The sequence below is a fragment of the Ambystoma mexicanum genome, chromosome 11 (assembly GCF_040938575.1).
Source record: "Ambystoma mexicanum isolate Mex_15411 chromosome 11, UKY_AmexF1_1, whole genome shotgun sequence".
Lineage (NCBI taxonomy): Eukaryota > Metazoa > Chordata > Amphibia > Caudata > Ambystomatidae > Ambystoma > Ambystoma mexicanum.
Window position 1 is genome coordinate 878,267,068 of NC_090934.1, and position 13,682 is coordinate 878,280,749.

Genomic DNA, 13,682 nt, shown 5'->3' on the forward strand with positions numbered 1-13,682 from the left:
AGGGGTTAGATAGACCGTTGTCTTTTTCGCCGTTTTTTTTCTTACAGTGGGGGGCAATCATGCTCAACAGAGCCCCCCCCCCCCCTAAAAAAAATCTCATTCAATTCTCAAAAAGTCGATGAAAAGCCGAGAAAAACATGCCCTAGAAATGCCCAGCACTGCGTCTGGGAGTGTAAGTTTTTTTTTTATTGGAACGTATCTATGTGTTTGTCCTTTTTTAGAGAAAGGGGCGGTACAGATCGCAGCCTCGGTGTGTATAAAAGAGGGCACGAGCAGCCTTTCAGCCTGTCTCCCAACTCCTGGAGCAGCTCAACGAGAGAGCGGTGCAGTTGCGGGGGTGTCCCGAGTTTTACTTAAAACGAAAAACACCCTGAAGCACTTCCCACCCCCCACACCAGCAAAGAAACGCACAAGCTCAAGGGAACAGCGGGGGCGTAAAAAAAACTATCGCAGAGAAACGAACCCCTGCTGACACGGCTCTCTCTTCTCAGAACCTGAAACTACAATAAAAGAACCCGGTAAAATGCACGCCATGGGGGCCGCGCCGTGCCAGGAAGTCAGCTGCAGACCGGCACAGCATACCGCACCGTCTTGTCGGCACCGCCAAGCTGCTGCAGCAGCGCCGAAGGTAAGCGTCCGAGGAGGCACCGCACCGATACTGCCGTGGGTGGAGGGGGGCACAGAGACCGAGGAGAAGGTCGCCCGAGACAGCGACCCGACACACTGGGGCATTAGGCCAAGTCGTCGAGTTGGTTGGCTGGGTTGAGCTGCCATTTGCTGCAGGACAGCGCTATGAATCCCGGTCTCCGCCTTTTAAAATGGATAATTGTGTTATTGGTGCAAGAGAGCTGACATCGTTTAATTCACGCAATTAGAACTCCCAAAGGACAACGCTGCGTTTCCGTGTGCTATTCTGCTATATAATGTGATAACGCTTGTATGCCCGCAGTTGGTTTGAATGGCTGGCAAGGGGGCCCTCCCAGGAACGGGGCTCGCCCCCGGCACGCCGGTCTCGGGCCTGGCTTATTCCTAGACAGCTGATGTCCCATTCGTGGATTCCTTGTGTGTCCGCCCGAACGTTTGCGCGTTCTCGCGCACATGCCTGGGCACAGTGCGTGAGGTGACTCCACAGAACGCCGCCTGCGAAGTCACCAGAGCGCGTCACCTTGACTGAAGTCCGTGTGTATTGCTCACCCGTGTGGGAGGAAAGACAAACTATCCGCTGGCTGAAAGGGCAGTTTGTTTTTCCTCCCACCGAAAGTGGTCCGGGAGCACCAGATAGTAGCGCAGGTGCGTGTCAAATGCGTTTTTAATGTAAGCTTCAAGTTGTACAAATGACGTCGGATACTGGCAATTCACTTTTTTTGCGAGTGCTCACCATACAAGATACGCCAGAGCGCCTGGATACCATGCAAATTGGGGCTTAGCCACTATAAATGCCATTCACGTAGCATTACAGTATGGGGTTAGGGGACGGCTTTCCCCAGGGCATACCAGCCAAGAGCCGAAATAACATTTAGAAACATGTCTGCGATCATGTTCTACCCACATCTCTGCACTGGATCCATTGATTAGCCCTGGGATTAGATAATAGGGGAAAAGCCGGCGTGAAGTGTTTGCAAAAGCTTGAGACCATGTGTGATTCTTGCCCGGGCAGTTCCCGAGACGTGATTGTTTTGAAAAGGAAAAGTTGATGTGGATGCAGTTGTCACAATGTGCACACGAGGGCGTACTTGCCACATGCTTAGGATCCCAGGTTTGGCTTGTTTTTCGTCGCTGATGCAGAAAACTGCCGAAGAGGGAAGACGAGTTTAAGGGGAAACATAAAAAGGAACAACAGAAAAAAAGAAAGAAAAAAAAAATGCCCTGCGCCCAAAACTGCTGACAAGCCAAACCCGCCTGTTAGTGAAATGTGAACTCCTCCACTGACCGGACCCTGTGCGTTTTCCGGTCGCATACAGGAATACGATATTTGTCTTGACTGTGGAATTCGAGCCCCCCCTCCACCATTATAACCCCCAAAAGAAGACTGCACACAGGCAGGGCTCTATATGTGAGCAAGGTGTAAGCGGAGGGTGGAAGGCCGCCCTTCGCCGCTCAGCCCATCGCATGGGGTATATACACATTTCCTGTTCTCCATTATTCCTTATGGAGAACAGATGGGCAGAAGCCGGAATGGGTTGGTTTCCAGACTCCCGGGATGGGGGCACTGGGACAGTTCAGGCAATAGATTTCGTAATGCTGCGCTGCAGAGCTGGAACGAATATGAGCTCTGGGCGAGTCGCACATTTACAGATGGGGGGCGGGAGGAGAGGGGGGGTCCGACTTTAGTGCAGACATTCCATGCATGTGTGGCTGTGCTTATGATAACGTCCAGACTTTCATGTTTTCTGCAATAGTCACCCGGGGTTAGAATGCGGCCTCTCCTCTTTCTGCTTGTAGGAAGACACAAGCAGAAGTCGGAGGTTGCCGAGCTGTAGAAGACCCCTCCCATACCTACGTACTATCCCGATTTACCGCACAACTCAATTGTGATCGCAATCACCCCGTTTCTGCGCTAGTGAGGGGATTATAGCGAGTCACATACAAAATGGCCAAACTCCGCTATACAGCGGAAAAGACCGCCCGCTATACCTGTAATTGGCATGTCCAGAGAAGTCTCGAGTTAGGGCCCAAAGGGCCAAGCAGTGGGTCCAGAGTTACCGATCCCTGTCAGACCGCCGCACTCCTTCCATATGCTGCGCCCGTTTGCGGAGCGCTGGATTCGAGCTCCCCCCAGCCCCCTCTTCTGCCATCGCTCGCATCTTGTAAACAGTTCCTGGTTGTGAGTTGCGACTTTGGAGGGGGTTAAGGACGGTGGCGCCCTCCCTCTCACCTGTCTCTCCTGGTCTGGCGGATCAGCAAGGTCCACAGCTGCTCAGACCCAGCTCTCCCGCGATGCTATCTATCGCAAGGGGGGATCTGACTGACGGAGAAAGCGCCAGCGCAACTTATAACGCGCCCCTGGACAGAGGCATATCTGCACACTGCACATCACAGGCCTGTCTCGACGTTGGGGGCACCCTCGACCACTCCATTCACGCAGGCTGCTTCTTGTCCGTCGTCACATTGATGTAGACCCCCCTTCCCCTCCCCCCCCTGCCTCAGTTGGGATGATTTGGCAGCGCACCGTGGCTCTCTTGAGTTCCCCGCATGCAGTCTTTGTGCTTCAGGCGCTTTGTAGGTCCGTCTATTGTCGCATTGCCGCTGCTGGGGGTCTTGTTTAAATGCAGGGAGCGGGGGTCTTGGTCTGCTTTTCTGAACACTAGACAAGGAACTGTATATACCCACCCGGCTACATCCAGCACTGAGTCTTATTTGGGGGTTGGATGAAGCAGCGAATGTGAGCCCGGCGAGCGCGACCTGGGGGAGGAGGGGGGAGACTTTTTCGGGAATCTGAGAATGTCAGGCACTGTTATTTTCTTTGGGTGTTTTTCATTATGTTTTCTGCTGAACTGTAGAGGGGTCTGGCCCACCCCTGCTGTTGGAGTGCATGGGGGGTGAGGGAGGGGGCTTAAGAAAGTCACGCCAATAAGTGGAGCGCCGAGGCATATTGAACTATTCCCTCGTCCCTGAGGAACAGATCCGTCTTCCGCAACAACAACAAAAAAAAAAAGTCCGCGCACCGTGAAGCATCGCGAGAGTCGAGGGCTGGCGCGCGACCCGTCACGTTGTTTGTGTCTGAGTCTATTCTTTGCAACGTCTTTAAACTTTCTGCTGTGACTGTACAGAATTGTTATAGCTGAATGAGCGAGAATAATTGGCACGGAAAGGATTCTGGGGGGGTTGAGCAATAGCCATTTGGACCATGCAGAGCGAAAAAAGTTTTCAAACTTCATGGCGCAACTCGACAAACAGATGTTGCTCACTCACATTTTTCCTCATGTGCAATAAGAGGCCTTGGGCAGCTGTATAGGTCGCTGTGCCGCCACATCAAAGGCATTGCTGCGATACGAGCCTCGCGGCCTCCCACTGTGTCCGACCCTATGGAAGCAGCGCCTCTTATGAGAAGATGTTCCTCTAATAAGAGCATCTCTATGAATGCAATAATTTTTCAGGACTATTCTGTAATAAGGGCATCGCTCCGAAGCTCTAGTGTGTCCCTTTCTTGAAATGTAGTTCTTTTATAACACCTCCGATAATAACATTTCCATGCACCTTACGAATGTAACATCGCCCCAAGGCCCTAACGTGCCCCTGTTATTTTGTTTTAAGGCAGTTTAACTAATAATATCCCTCCCCAGCGGCCCTCTGTATGGACACAGTTCTCTGTTTGCATTCCTCTGGTAAGAACATCAGACCCCTCTGTGTGATTCCCTCACCATTTCACTGCTCAGAGCTCCCTAACCCCCCCACCACCACCACATCCCTGGCCGCCCTCTCTATGCAATCCCCGCTTTCCACTGCCCCAGAGTCTCTCCGCATGAATGGAATTCTCTTCTCCACTTTCTCCGATAAGAACCTCTCTGCGCAGCCGCAGGACCCATCTGAAGCAATCTAAGAGCCTCTGTGGCCTGCTTTGGCGGGGCCATCCAACTGGAGCGGTGCCAAGTTGAAGAGACCAGTTACCGCACATTTCGTGCAGCTTATCAGAAGCCTGTTTGCCTTTGGCCTCGGACTACACTGAAATCAATTCTTAAAAGGTGACGGCCCGAGTCACGGCATTTTCCCAGCATTCGCTATCGTCTATTTTTCTTGGAATATTTCAGAGCCGGCAATGTTCCTCTGCAACCCCCTTTTGCTTAAATTGTGAAGCAGTTCTTCGACGGTCCAGCTGGAGTATTTGCCTGGTAAATATTAGCATTAAAAAAAACAGATTTTAGGTTAGCACATGAAGTACAGATGTAGTCAGAAGGAGGGGAGGGCTTTGGGGGATCTGACATTCTTATCACTGCTGGTAATTATTAACAGCGAGTGCATCAATTGGCTGCCCTCCAGGGTCCTCCTGCATGGGTGAGACATAGGTGCAAGCTTTGCCCATTTTTTAAAACTGGTTACCTACTTCGAAGCATGAGCGGGTTACCTATGTTGTAAGACGTGTATTCTGAGCACTGCTTTAAGTGGGATGCACATAAAGCGCGCACAGCCTGACCCAAACAATGCGTCATGCAACCCTATGCAGATGTATTTTTGTTCACTTATCATGGTCTCAAGTGATCTTGTTTGCATTCAGTCTGCATATTGTATATCCATCTCCTGGCTCGGATTAAAGGCAAATCACTGCAAATAAATCACTCACCCGGCATAGAAGGAATTCAGTCAGTGAGTCATTTTGTAAAAAAGCTAGGAGAAGGAGAGGGTCACAAATAGCACCAATGTGGGTTCTTGGCTGCTTTGTGCTAAATGGAAGAGGATTTTGGGAGCATAAGAATGAGTACAGATTTGTATATTTGCAAGTATATCTGTAATAGTGATTCACGTGTGAACCCCTCCAAGCATGTAATACACACTGGGCTTGCTGCCTGATCATTTAATTTGTCAAAACGTTCCCCGTAACAGTAAAAAATGTGCAAACCATGCGCCACGTATATACTCAGTTGCACAGCCTCAGGTGTTGGCTGCTCTACTTGAGTAGAGGGTGACATCCAATTTCCCTAAATGCATTCCTGTTACACCTGGTAAATGGATTGTTGTCCTTCCAGTCTCATTTAATGGAGTCAACATTATGCAGATGCGTGCACAGGAGAAATGGAACTGGCTGCTTATTAGTAGGCAACAGAGGAAGCCCTGGAAGAGGCCTGGCTTGGGAGCAGTCTTTGGAGACCACATGGGCTCTGCCCTGGCTTGCCCTGTCCCGCTTAAAGCCCTGCCTCTGCTGTTGAAGAAAAGTGGGTGACGTGCATAACTGACCTCATGTACGATGCTCAACACCATTCTCCTACTAAATCCAATGCATCTACGTGGCCCTTGGAATACTCAAAAGGAAGTATTCTGGAAATAATGACATCTGGTGTGGAACCTAACTGCTTTTGGAATGCACTGTAGCTGGGAAGACTTGCTTACACTACATAAGTGAGGGCAGAGGGAACAGTGACGCGGCGGCGCCAGCAGGTTGAAAAGAGAACTGGGTACTTGAAATAACTCTCTTCTTTGGCTTAACTGACCCCCTCTGTGACAGCAGGCTGTGGTGTGATAGAAACGTCCTGTGGGGTGGGGCATTCTGGTAAGCAGCAGCTCGGGCTCTTAGTTGATGAGTTTGGGGTTAATGAATGGCTCTAGGTGGGGCCATGCATGTGTGTGTTCTGGCTCCCAGAGCTGCGTGTGCCTGCAAGCTGATTTTGGCCCACCTTTGCATGTGCAGGCAACTACTGGGTACTGGGACCCCCCCCCCCGGCCCCTGTTAAACTCGGGCAGCTAGCTCTGCTTGTTTGTGCTTCGGAGCATTTTCAGAATGTGCACTTAGAACTTGGACCCTGAGAAATATCCTTCTGACCTCAAATCTCTTCCAAGGACCAGCTTCCTGAAGTAGGCTTCCTTCCATGTACACATCACCTGCAACCGGGAACAGCCCCTTTTGGGGGGGAGGGGGAACTCCTTAGAATAATGCCCTATGTTTCTCTTTCTCTCACGCAGGATCCCCAGCTCGGGCTGCTCCCAGTATACAGCTGACTGGGAGCACTGGGACTGGTGTCCCGTTTCCCAGGCTTGGTTCCAAAAGTAGTTCTGTCCATTACGATTTTAACTTTTGAGTGCCCACATACGCACACTCACGTGTAGGTACGTACTCGTTCCATCAGTAAAGCTGGGTCCTGATGTACCCCGATTGAACCCCTCCAAACACCGTCCCTAATGTAACCCCATTCTGAGCTTCAGCACACCTACTCCAGAACTTCACATGGACCCAGATTTGCCCTTCAAGATTACCATAGGCACACTCTATTGTTACTAAACATGGCATATTGCACCCCTAAACACACTCTGAGGTACCCCAGTCGTGACCTACAGTGCTTTTATCAGGGTACACTGTATTATACATAATTGCAACCTATTCGACCTGAGACTCACACATTTCAATCACATTGGAGTGCCCCACTGTGGCCTAAGGCACCAGCATCTGAAATGTGCCAAAATCCTCCTATTAAAGTCTTCCTAAACAAACACATTCTAACGTACCCCATTTCTGATCTACAGTGTCACTACCCACAGCCTCTAATGGACCCAAATGTTACCCTCCAGTACCCCTGTCCAAATACGCGCCAATGGACGCAATCATGGCCCTTGGCAGCACTACCCAACACGTGGAGTTAGTGCACCACGACCTTGGGTGGCCTCTCTCTCCCCAGTCGTCCATTGAGCCAGGATGGCTTGGTTTATCGGGGTATGTGGTCGTGTTGTGAATAGGTGCTCTCATGGCGGGCCTAGTCTAGGTTTAGGGCCCAGGCATTTCCAGCCTTTTTAAAGGGAATCAAAGGGTGATAATCGCGTGCTTACCATTTACTTCCGCCGTCGGATATGCGTCAATCTTTGATTAGGGCAGTGTTGATTGGTGTAATGAACTGAACATTTATCTGCCTGGCGCTTCATGTTGTAAAATGCTGGCAGATATCAGCAACAGGTCGCATTAACTGAAGGTCTGGCTTCGCCCAACAAAACATGCGTCTGCCAGTATCGGAATATCTCACAAATGCCTACAATTCGTGACATAAATGCATATGTCAGTATAGTGTGAGAAGGTGAGGTTACAGAGCACTGTTCTATGTACAAGATTAAGATTGGTCCTGGAAGTTCGGCTGAAATCCTGCCCAGTCCACGCCCTGCTGAACAATGTATGTCTCTGCCCAAAAATCACTGTCTTGGCAGCTAGACTAGGGCTGCACTCGGTGGTTGGTTTGATTGAAAAAGGTGTTCTGAAAAAGTGAACATCTATTCGAGCCCTCCAGGCAGTACTGAGGGAGCGAGGGCACAGGCCACTGTGCAAAGAGCCACTTTGCAGGCGAGAAACACGGTTACCTCCGAAAACACCTGGCACTAACATCTGGCTCTTTTTGATTGATGAGCATTCCACATGTATGTCTCGTATACACTCCTGTGTGTTGAAGACCCCTTTTAAAAATATTTTTACGGTGACTGGCTGTGTTCTGCTATAGACATTGCTTGCTATTAAAGGTTGCTGGTCTCTACTGGGAACCTGTTCAGCGGTGTAGCATTATCCTTTATGTGCCCACTTTTCCTGATTCTACAATTTAATAATTCAATCTTAATTTTCAAAAAAAGTGGCGAAAGGTAATGCACCACTACAGTAATGTGCAGAAACAGCACGACCCGCAATGCCAGAGTCTAGCAGGCAGGCATGTCACCAAGGCTCACTCACTCACTGGGTGATGTCACAGTTGGAGATAAATCAAGTCCTGTTTCTATGGCGGTAGAGGGCGGTACTTGTATCCCTAAACCACGCCTTCCGAGATGCCTGAAACCAGAGCGTAGGGTTAATGAGACAAGTGGATGTGGAGTGGGGTGGAGGCACTGGAAGGGGGTGTGGGACAACGATGAAGCTCTTCCAGACATGTCACACCTAACACATGAAACCGGTCACAACTTTAATTATACACCAAGATTCAAAACTACAAAATCGCACATACACAAAAGCGACAATTGTAAAGTACAAGCTATAATTTATTCCTGAAATTCATATACTGGGTGGCAATAAGCAGTCAGTCAAATGCATTGTGAGGTCTATATGCCCAGGACTCTGGCTGCAAGGGAGGTCATTTTGTTTTAAAGTGGGCGCCCCCTACCCCCGGCGCGGGACATAGGGTGTAGTGGGGTATAGATGATCTGAGATTGCGCCAAACAGGGGGAATCCATGGGGTACACATGCGGGAATAGCAGCCTCTGCTGGGAAGAGGGAAAGGAAGGGAAAAGCAGACTAAAGGCCACCTTCAGGGAGTATGCCGGCCCAGGAATCTGGAGAAATAAGGTAGGGAAACATCTAGTGGTGGGCCCAAAGCTCGGCTTCTTGGGGTTTACACAGAAGGCGGTCTGCGCACATTGGAAAATGTGTTGATCTGGCACCTCTATCACGACACAACCAGTCGCCCGACACTTTGAAGTACACCTGTCAGATTTGTCTAACTCTCTGAACAAGAAGTCTGGCATGAGGCCTGTGCCTGAGGTCCCAGGATTGACACAGGGCCTGCCGGGATTAGCACTGAGAATGTTTGGAGTGAGGGAGATGGGCGGTCTAAACCATTGCAATGTTAAGGTTTACACCCTCGGAGTAGCTTAGTGGCCTCTACATGATAGATCTCTAAACTAGAAGCCTGGCGTGGGACCCCTGCCTGAGGTCCCAGGATTGACATAGGGCCTGCCGGGATTGGCACTGAGAATGTTTGGAGTGCGGGAGATGGGTGGTCTAAACTATTGCAATGTTAAGGTTTAAACCTTCGGAGTAGCTTAGTGGCCTCTACATGATAGATCTTTAAACTAGAAGTATGACATGGTACCCCTGCCTGAGGTCCCAGTATCGACACAGGGCCTGCCAGGATTAGCACTGAGAATGTTTGGAGTGCAGGAGATGGGTGGTCTAAACCATTGCAATGTTAAGGTTTAAACCTTCGGAGTAGCTTACTGGCCTCTACATGATATATCTCTAACCTAGAAGTCTGACGTGGGACCAGGATTGACACAGGGCCTGCTGGGATTGGCACTGAGAATGTTTGGAGTGCCGGAGATGGGTGGTCTAAACCACTGCAATGTTAAGGTTTAAACCCTCGGTGTAGCTTAGTGACCTCTACATGATAGATCTCTAAACTAGAAGTCTGACATGGTACTCGTGCCTGAGGTCCCAGTATTGTCACAGGGCCTGCCGGAATTAGCACTGAGAATGTTTGGAGTGCGGGAGATGGGTCGTCTAAACCATTGCAATGTTAAGGTTTAAACCCTCGGTGTAGCTTAGTGGCCTCTACATGATAGATCTCTAAACTAGAAGTCTGACGTGGGATGCCTGCCTGAGGTCCCAGTATTGACACAGGGCCTGCCGGGATTAGCACTGAGAATGTTTGGAGTGCGGGAGATGGGTGGTCTAAACCATTGCAATGTTAAGGTTTAAACCCTCGGAGTAGCTTAGCGGCCTCTACATGATAGATTTCTAAACTAGAAGTCTGACGTGGGACCCCTGCCTGAGGTCCCAGGATTCGCACAGGGCCTCCCGGGATTGGCACTGAGAATGTTTGGAGTGCCGGAGTTTGGTGATCTAAACCACTGCAATGATAAGGTTTAAACCCTCGGAGTAGGTTAGTGGCATGTACATGATAGGTCTCTAAACTAGAAGTCACCTGCCGGAGGTGTCAGTATTGACACAGGGCCTGTCGGGATTAGCACTGAGAATGTTTGGAGTGCGGGAGATGGGGGTCTAAGCCATTGTAATGTTAAGGTTTAAACCTTCGGAGTAGCTTAGTGGCCTCTACATGATAGATCTCTAAACTAAGTCTGACGTGGGACCCCTGCCTGAGGTCCCAGGATTGACACAGGGCCTGCCGGGATTGGTACTGAGAATTTTTGGAGTGCGGGAGATAGGTAGTCTAAACCACTGCAATGTTAAGGTTTAAACCCTCGGAGTAGCTTAGTGGCCTCTACATGATAGATCTCTAAGCTAGAAGTCTCACATGGGACACCTGCCGGAGGTGTCAGTATTGACACAGGGCCTGTCGGGATTAGCACTGAGAATGTTTGGAGTGCGGGAGATGGGTGGTCTAAGCCATTGTAATGTTAAGGTTTAAACCTTCGGAGTAGCTTAGTGGCCTCTACATGATAGATCTCTAAACTAAGTTTGACGTGGGACCCCTGCCTGAGGTCCCAGGATTGACACAGGGCCTGCCGGGATTGGTACTGAGAATTTTTGGAGTGCGGGAGATAGGTAGTCTAAACCACTGCAATGTTAAGGTTTAAACCCTCGGAGTAGCTTAGTGGCCTCTACATGATAGATCTCTAAGCTAGAACTCTGACGTGTGAGACCCGTGCCTGAGGTCCCAGGATTGACACAGGGCCTGCTAGGAGTTGCACTGGGAATGTTTGGAGTGTGGCGGGTGGGTGGTCTTTACAATTGCTATGGTAAAGTTTAAACCCTCTGAGTAGCTTAGTAGGCTCCCCATGATAGACAGATGGTGAACACTCCTCCAATAGAATGAGGGCTCCGGGAATTACCACACACTCCTTCGAGTAACAACATGCTGGATGTGCTGATGGGTATAACGACTGCACTGAGTTGGTGGCTTGAAGAATGAGCAAGAGATTGGAACAGGACACATTGATGCATTAAGACTCATGGTGGTTTGATGTTAGCCATGTAGAGGGAAGGGAAGTGTGTGCGTTCTGGGTTATGCTCTGTGAGATGTGTTGTGCACCTCTACCATGCACATACATGGCCGTGCGGCTTTCTATGCGAGCGAGCCACTTGGGTATCCAGCCAGTGGGAATGTTTGAACAACCACCCCCCTTCCAAAAATCCTTTCACTTTGGGGCAGGGTACTAGAGATTGGGAGATGTGAGTGACAATAGCTAGTAGTGTTACAACATTGAACAGCCCCTCGTAGAGTGCTGGAGCAAACGTGATACTTTCTGAAGAGAACAACGGGTTAACAAATAAAATGCGTGTGCTTGCAAGTAACAAGTTGATTCTATTAACCCTTCTGGCAGGCTGTGCTACGGCTAAAGTTCCCCAAGCAAACAACGTTGATCAAAGACAGATCTCCAGTGAAGGCAGCCTCAGTTGCCCCCAGCCTCCCTCCCTCACCCCGCGTCCCCCTAGCCCCCTCCAGCTCCCCGCGCCCTGCTTGATCACAGCCATGAGAAATGGTTCTCTGTACCGAGCACTCACCTCATGAGAGCAGGAACGCGAGGGCTGGAAGCCGAGTGGGGAGCGAGAGCCGAGCGACGACGCAGCCAAGCTGTCCCATTAGACCAAGCAGCTCTCAAATTATAGCTCAGCAGCAATGATGTCACAATCGGCCTGACACACACACACACGCAGACACGCGTACTCGTGTGTTTTTCTTAATTGCCATAATCTGTAAGCTAATCACAGTATTCATGGTCCAGGATTTGTTGTTGTGGTCATGGGCTCAGAATCTCAAAGCCCCTTGAGCGCCCCCCGCCCCCTCCCTCGTACCCCCTCAACTTTCCCACTTCCTCCTGGTACATCTCCCCTGCCCCCACTCCTCATCTGCACCACAGAAAGCCTTTTCCTCTCAAAGCAATGCTTCCAAACAGGGAAGCAGCCAGAGAAGCATTCCATTGTTGAAATAACATCCACGGAGCTCCTCACGCTCTGTACTGTACAGAGCTTTTTTTCAGCTGTTTTTATTTGTTTTTCTGATGCGCATGACTGTTTGGCTCAAACCTCGATGTACCAAGATTTACTCCCTGCTCTTATCGACCTGCCCTAAAGCAAAGGATGGGGTCGCCCTGGGGACTGGTCTGACCATTATAAGTGCCCAATTAGTCATTGGCAAACCCTGCCGGTCCTAAGAGCAGCAAAGGGTCAATGTGCGTAAGATGGACGCCACCTCTCCTTTGCCCCCATTAGTCTAACAACCATGCACCACCCCAGACCAAGATACTCTTTGCAGCCGATTGTCAGGACCGGTACAAAATGGATGGCCATGCATGGTAGGCCTCTTGATGAGGATGCAAGGGATCGGTTGTGTTAGTGTACAGCAGGGGTCTGCAACCTCTGGATCTCCAGATGTTTTGGACTAGACCTACCAACGGCCCTAGCCAGCATAGCTGATAGGGAGGGGTCATGGGAGGTGTAGTCCAATACATCTGGAGAGCCACAAGTGGCAGCCCCCATGTGTATGGCGACAACTGCCTTTCCTTAAGTTTTTGGCCTAAGCATTTTATAAGCTGTGTCCTTCTCTATCTGTGTTCCATCAGTCTTTGGTCTACGACCATCTTGTTCTTTTGGGCTCCTGAGGTGACTTTTTTTTAAGGTGACCACATTTAGCAATTGTGGAGATTTTAGGGCCGAACGTGCCGCCGCCGTCTCACCTGATATTCATGTTTAATACACCTCTTGCAAGCGCTGGTGAGATATTTGAGGTGGGGACAGAGTGGATATTCGTGTTTATCATTGGGCCCGGGTGCCTGTTTTAGGTCACAGCTCCTTGGGTGGTGGTGGGGGGGGGGGGTGCGGTGCATACGCCCACCAACCACACAGAGGCATACTGCACATTCAGCTGCTCAGATTGGCAAATGGTTTCGACCTCCTGAGAGCGGGAGACATGGAATGCTACATGCAAGAAGACTATCACGCCATTCATATATCAGGGGTTGTGATGTCGGGAGCACACCGGGTGCCATTAAAAGACATGGCCATTCCTCCTCCTAGGAATGTAAGCACCCTAGGGTGCGCCGCATGGCTTAGTGTCTAACACACGAAGATTAGGGCCAAGCCTCGCCACTTAAACCGCTGCGGTCTAGCCGAAGAAAAGTAGAGGAAGCCTGATGATGTAAACAGCTGCCTTCCCGTGCCTTCAAGGCAGTACTGCTGTCCATTGGTGCAGGGGTTGCTGGAAAGGTTTGTGGCTGCTGCATATGTGTGCCGACAGTTGTTGCGGCAGCTGGATCCAGTTAAATGAGCAGGGGTTGTCAGAAGTAGGAATTCATGAGAGACTGGCAGTGCAGCACTTCTAATCAAGTGTGCA

The 13,682-nt window shown here is 50.2% G+C and overlaps 1 protein-coding gene across 2 annotated transcripts in view; it reads left to right on the plus strand.

Moving 5' to 3' along the window:
* Positions 1 to 278: 278 nt before the first annotated feature.
* Positions 279 to 13,682, plus strand: part of IGF2 (insulin like growth factor 2) — a 36,145-nt gene continuing 22,741 nt past the window's right edge. Inside the window, exon 1 of one of the 2 annotated variants that reach the window (XM_069623941.1) lies at positions 279 to 628. In XM_069623941.1, the coding sequence (XP_069480042.1) occupies positions 524 to 628 (105 nt within the window). In that variant the 5' untranslated portion in view covers positions 279 to 523. Of the gene's footprint in view, positions 629 to 8,753; positions 8,957 to 13,682 lie in introns of those variants that run through there. The other variant, XM_069623940.1, reaches the window with a different exon arrangement.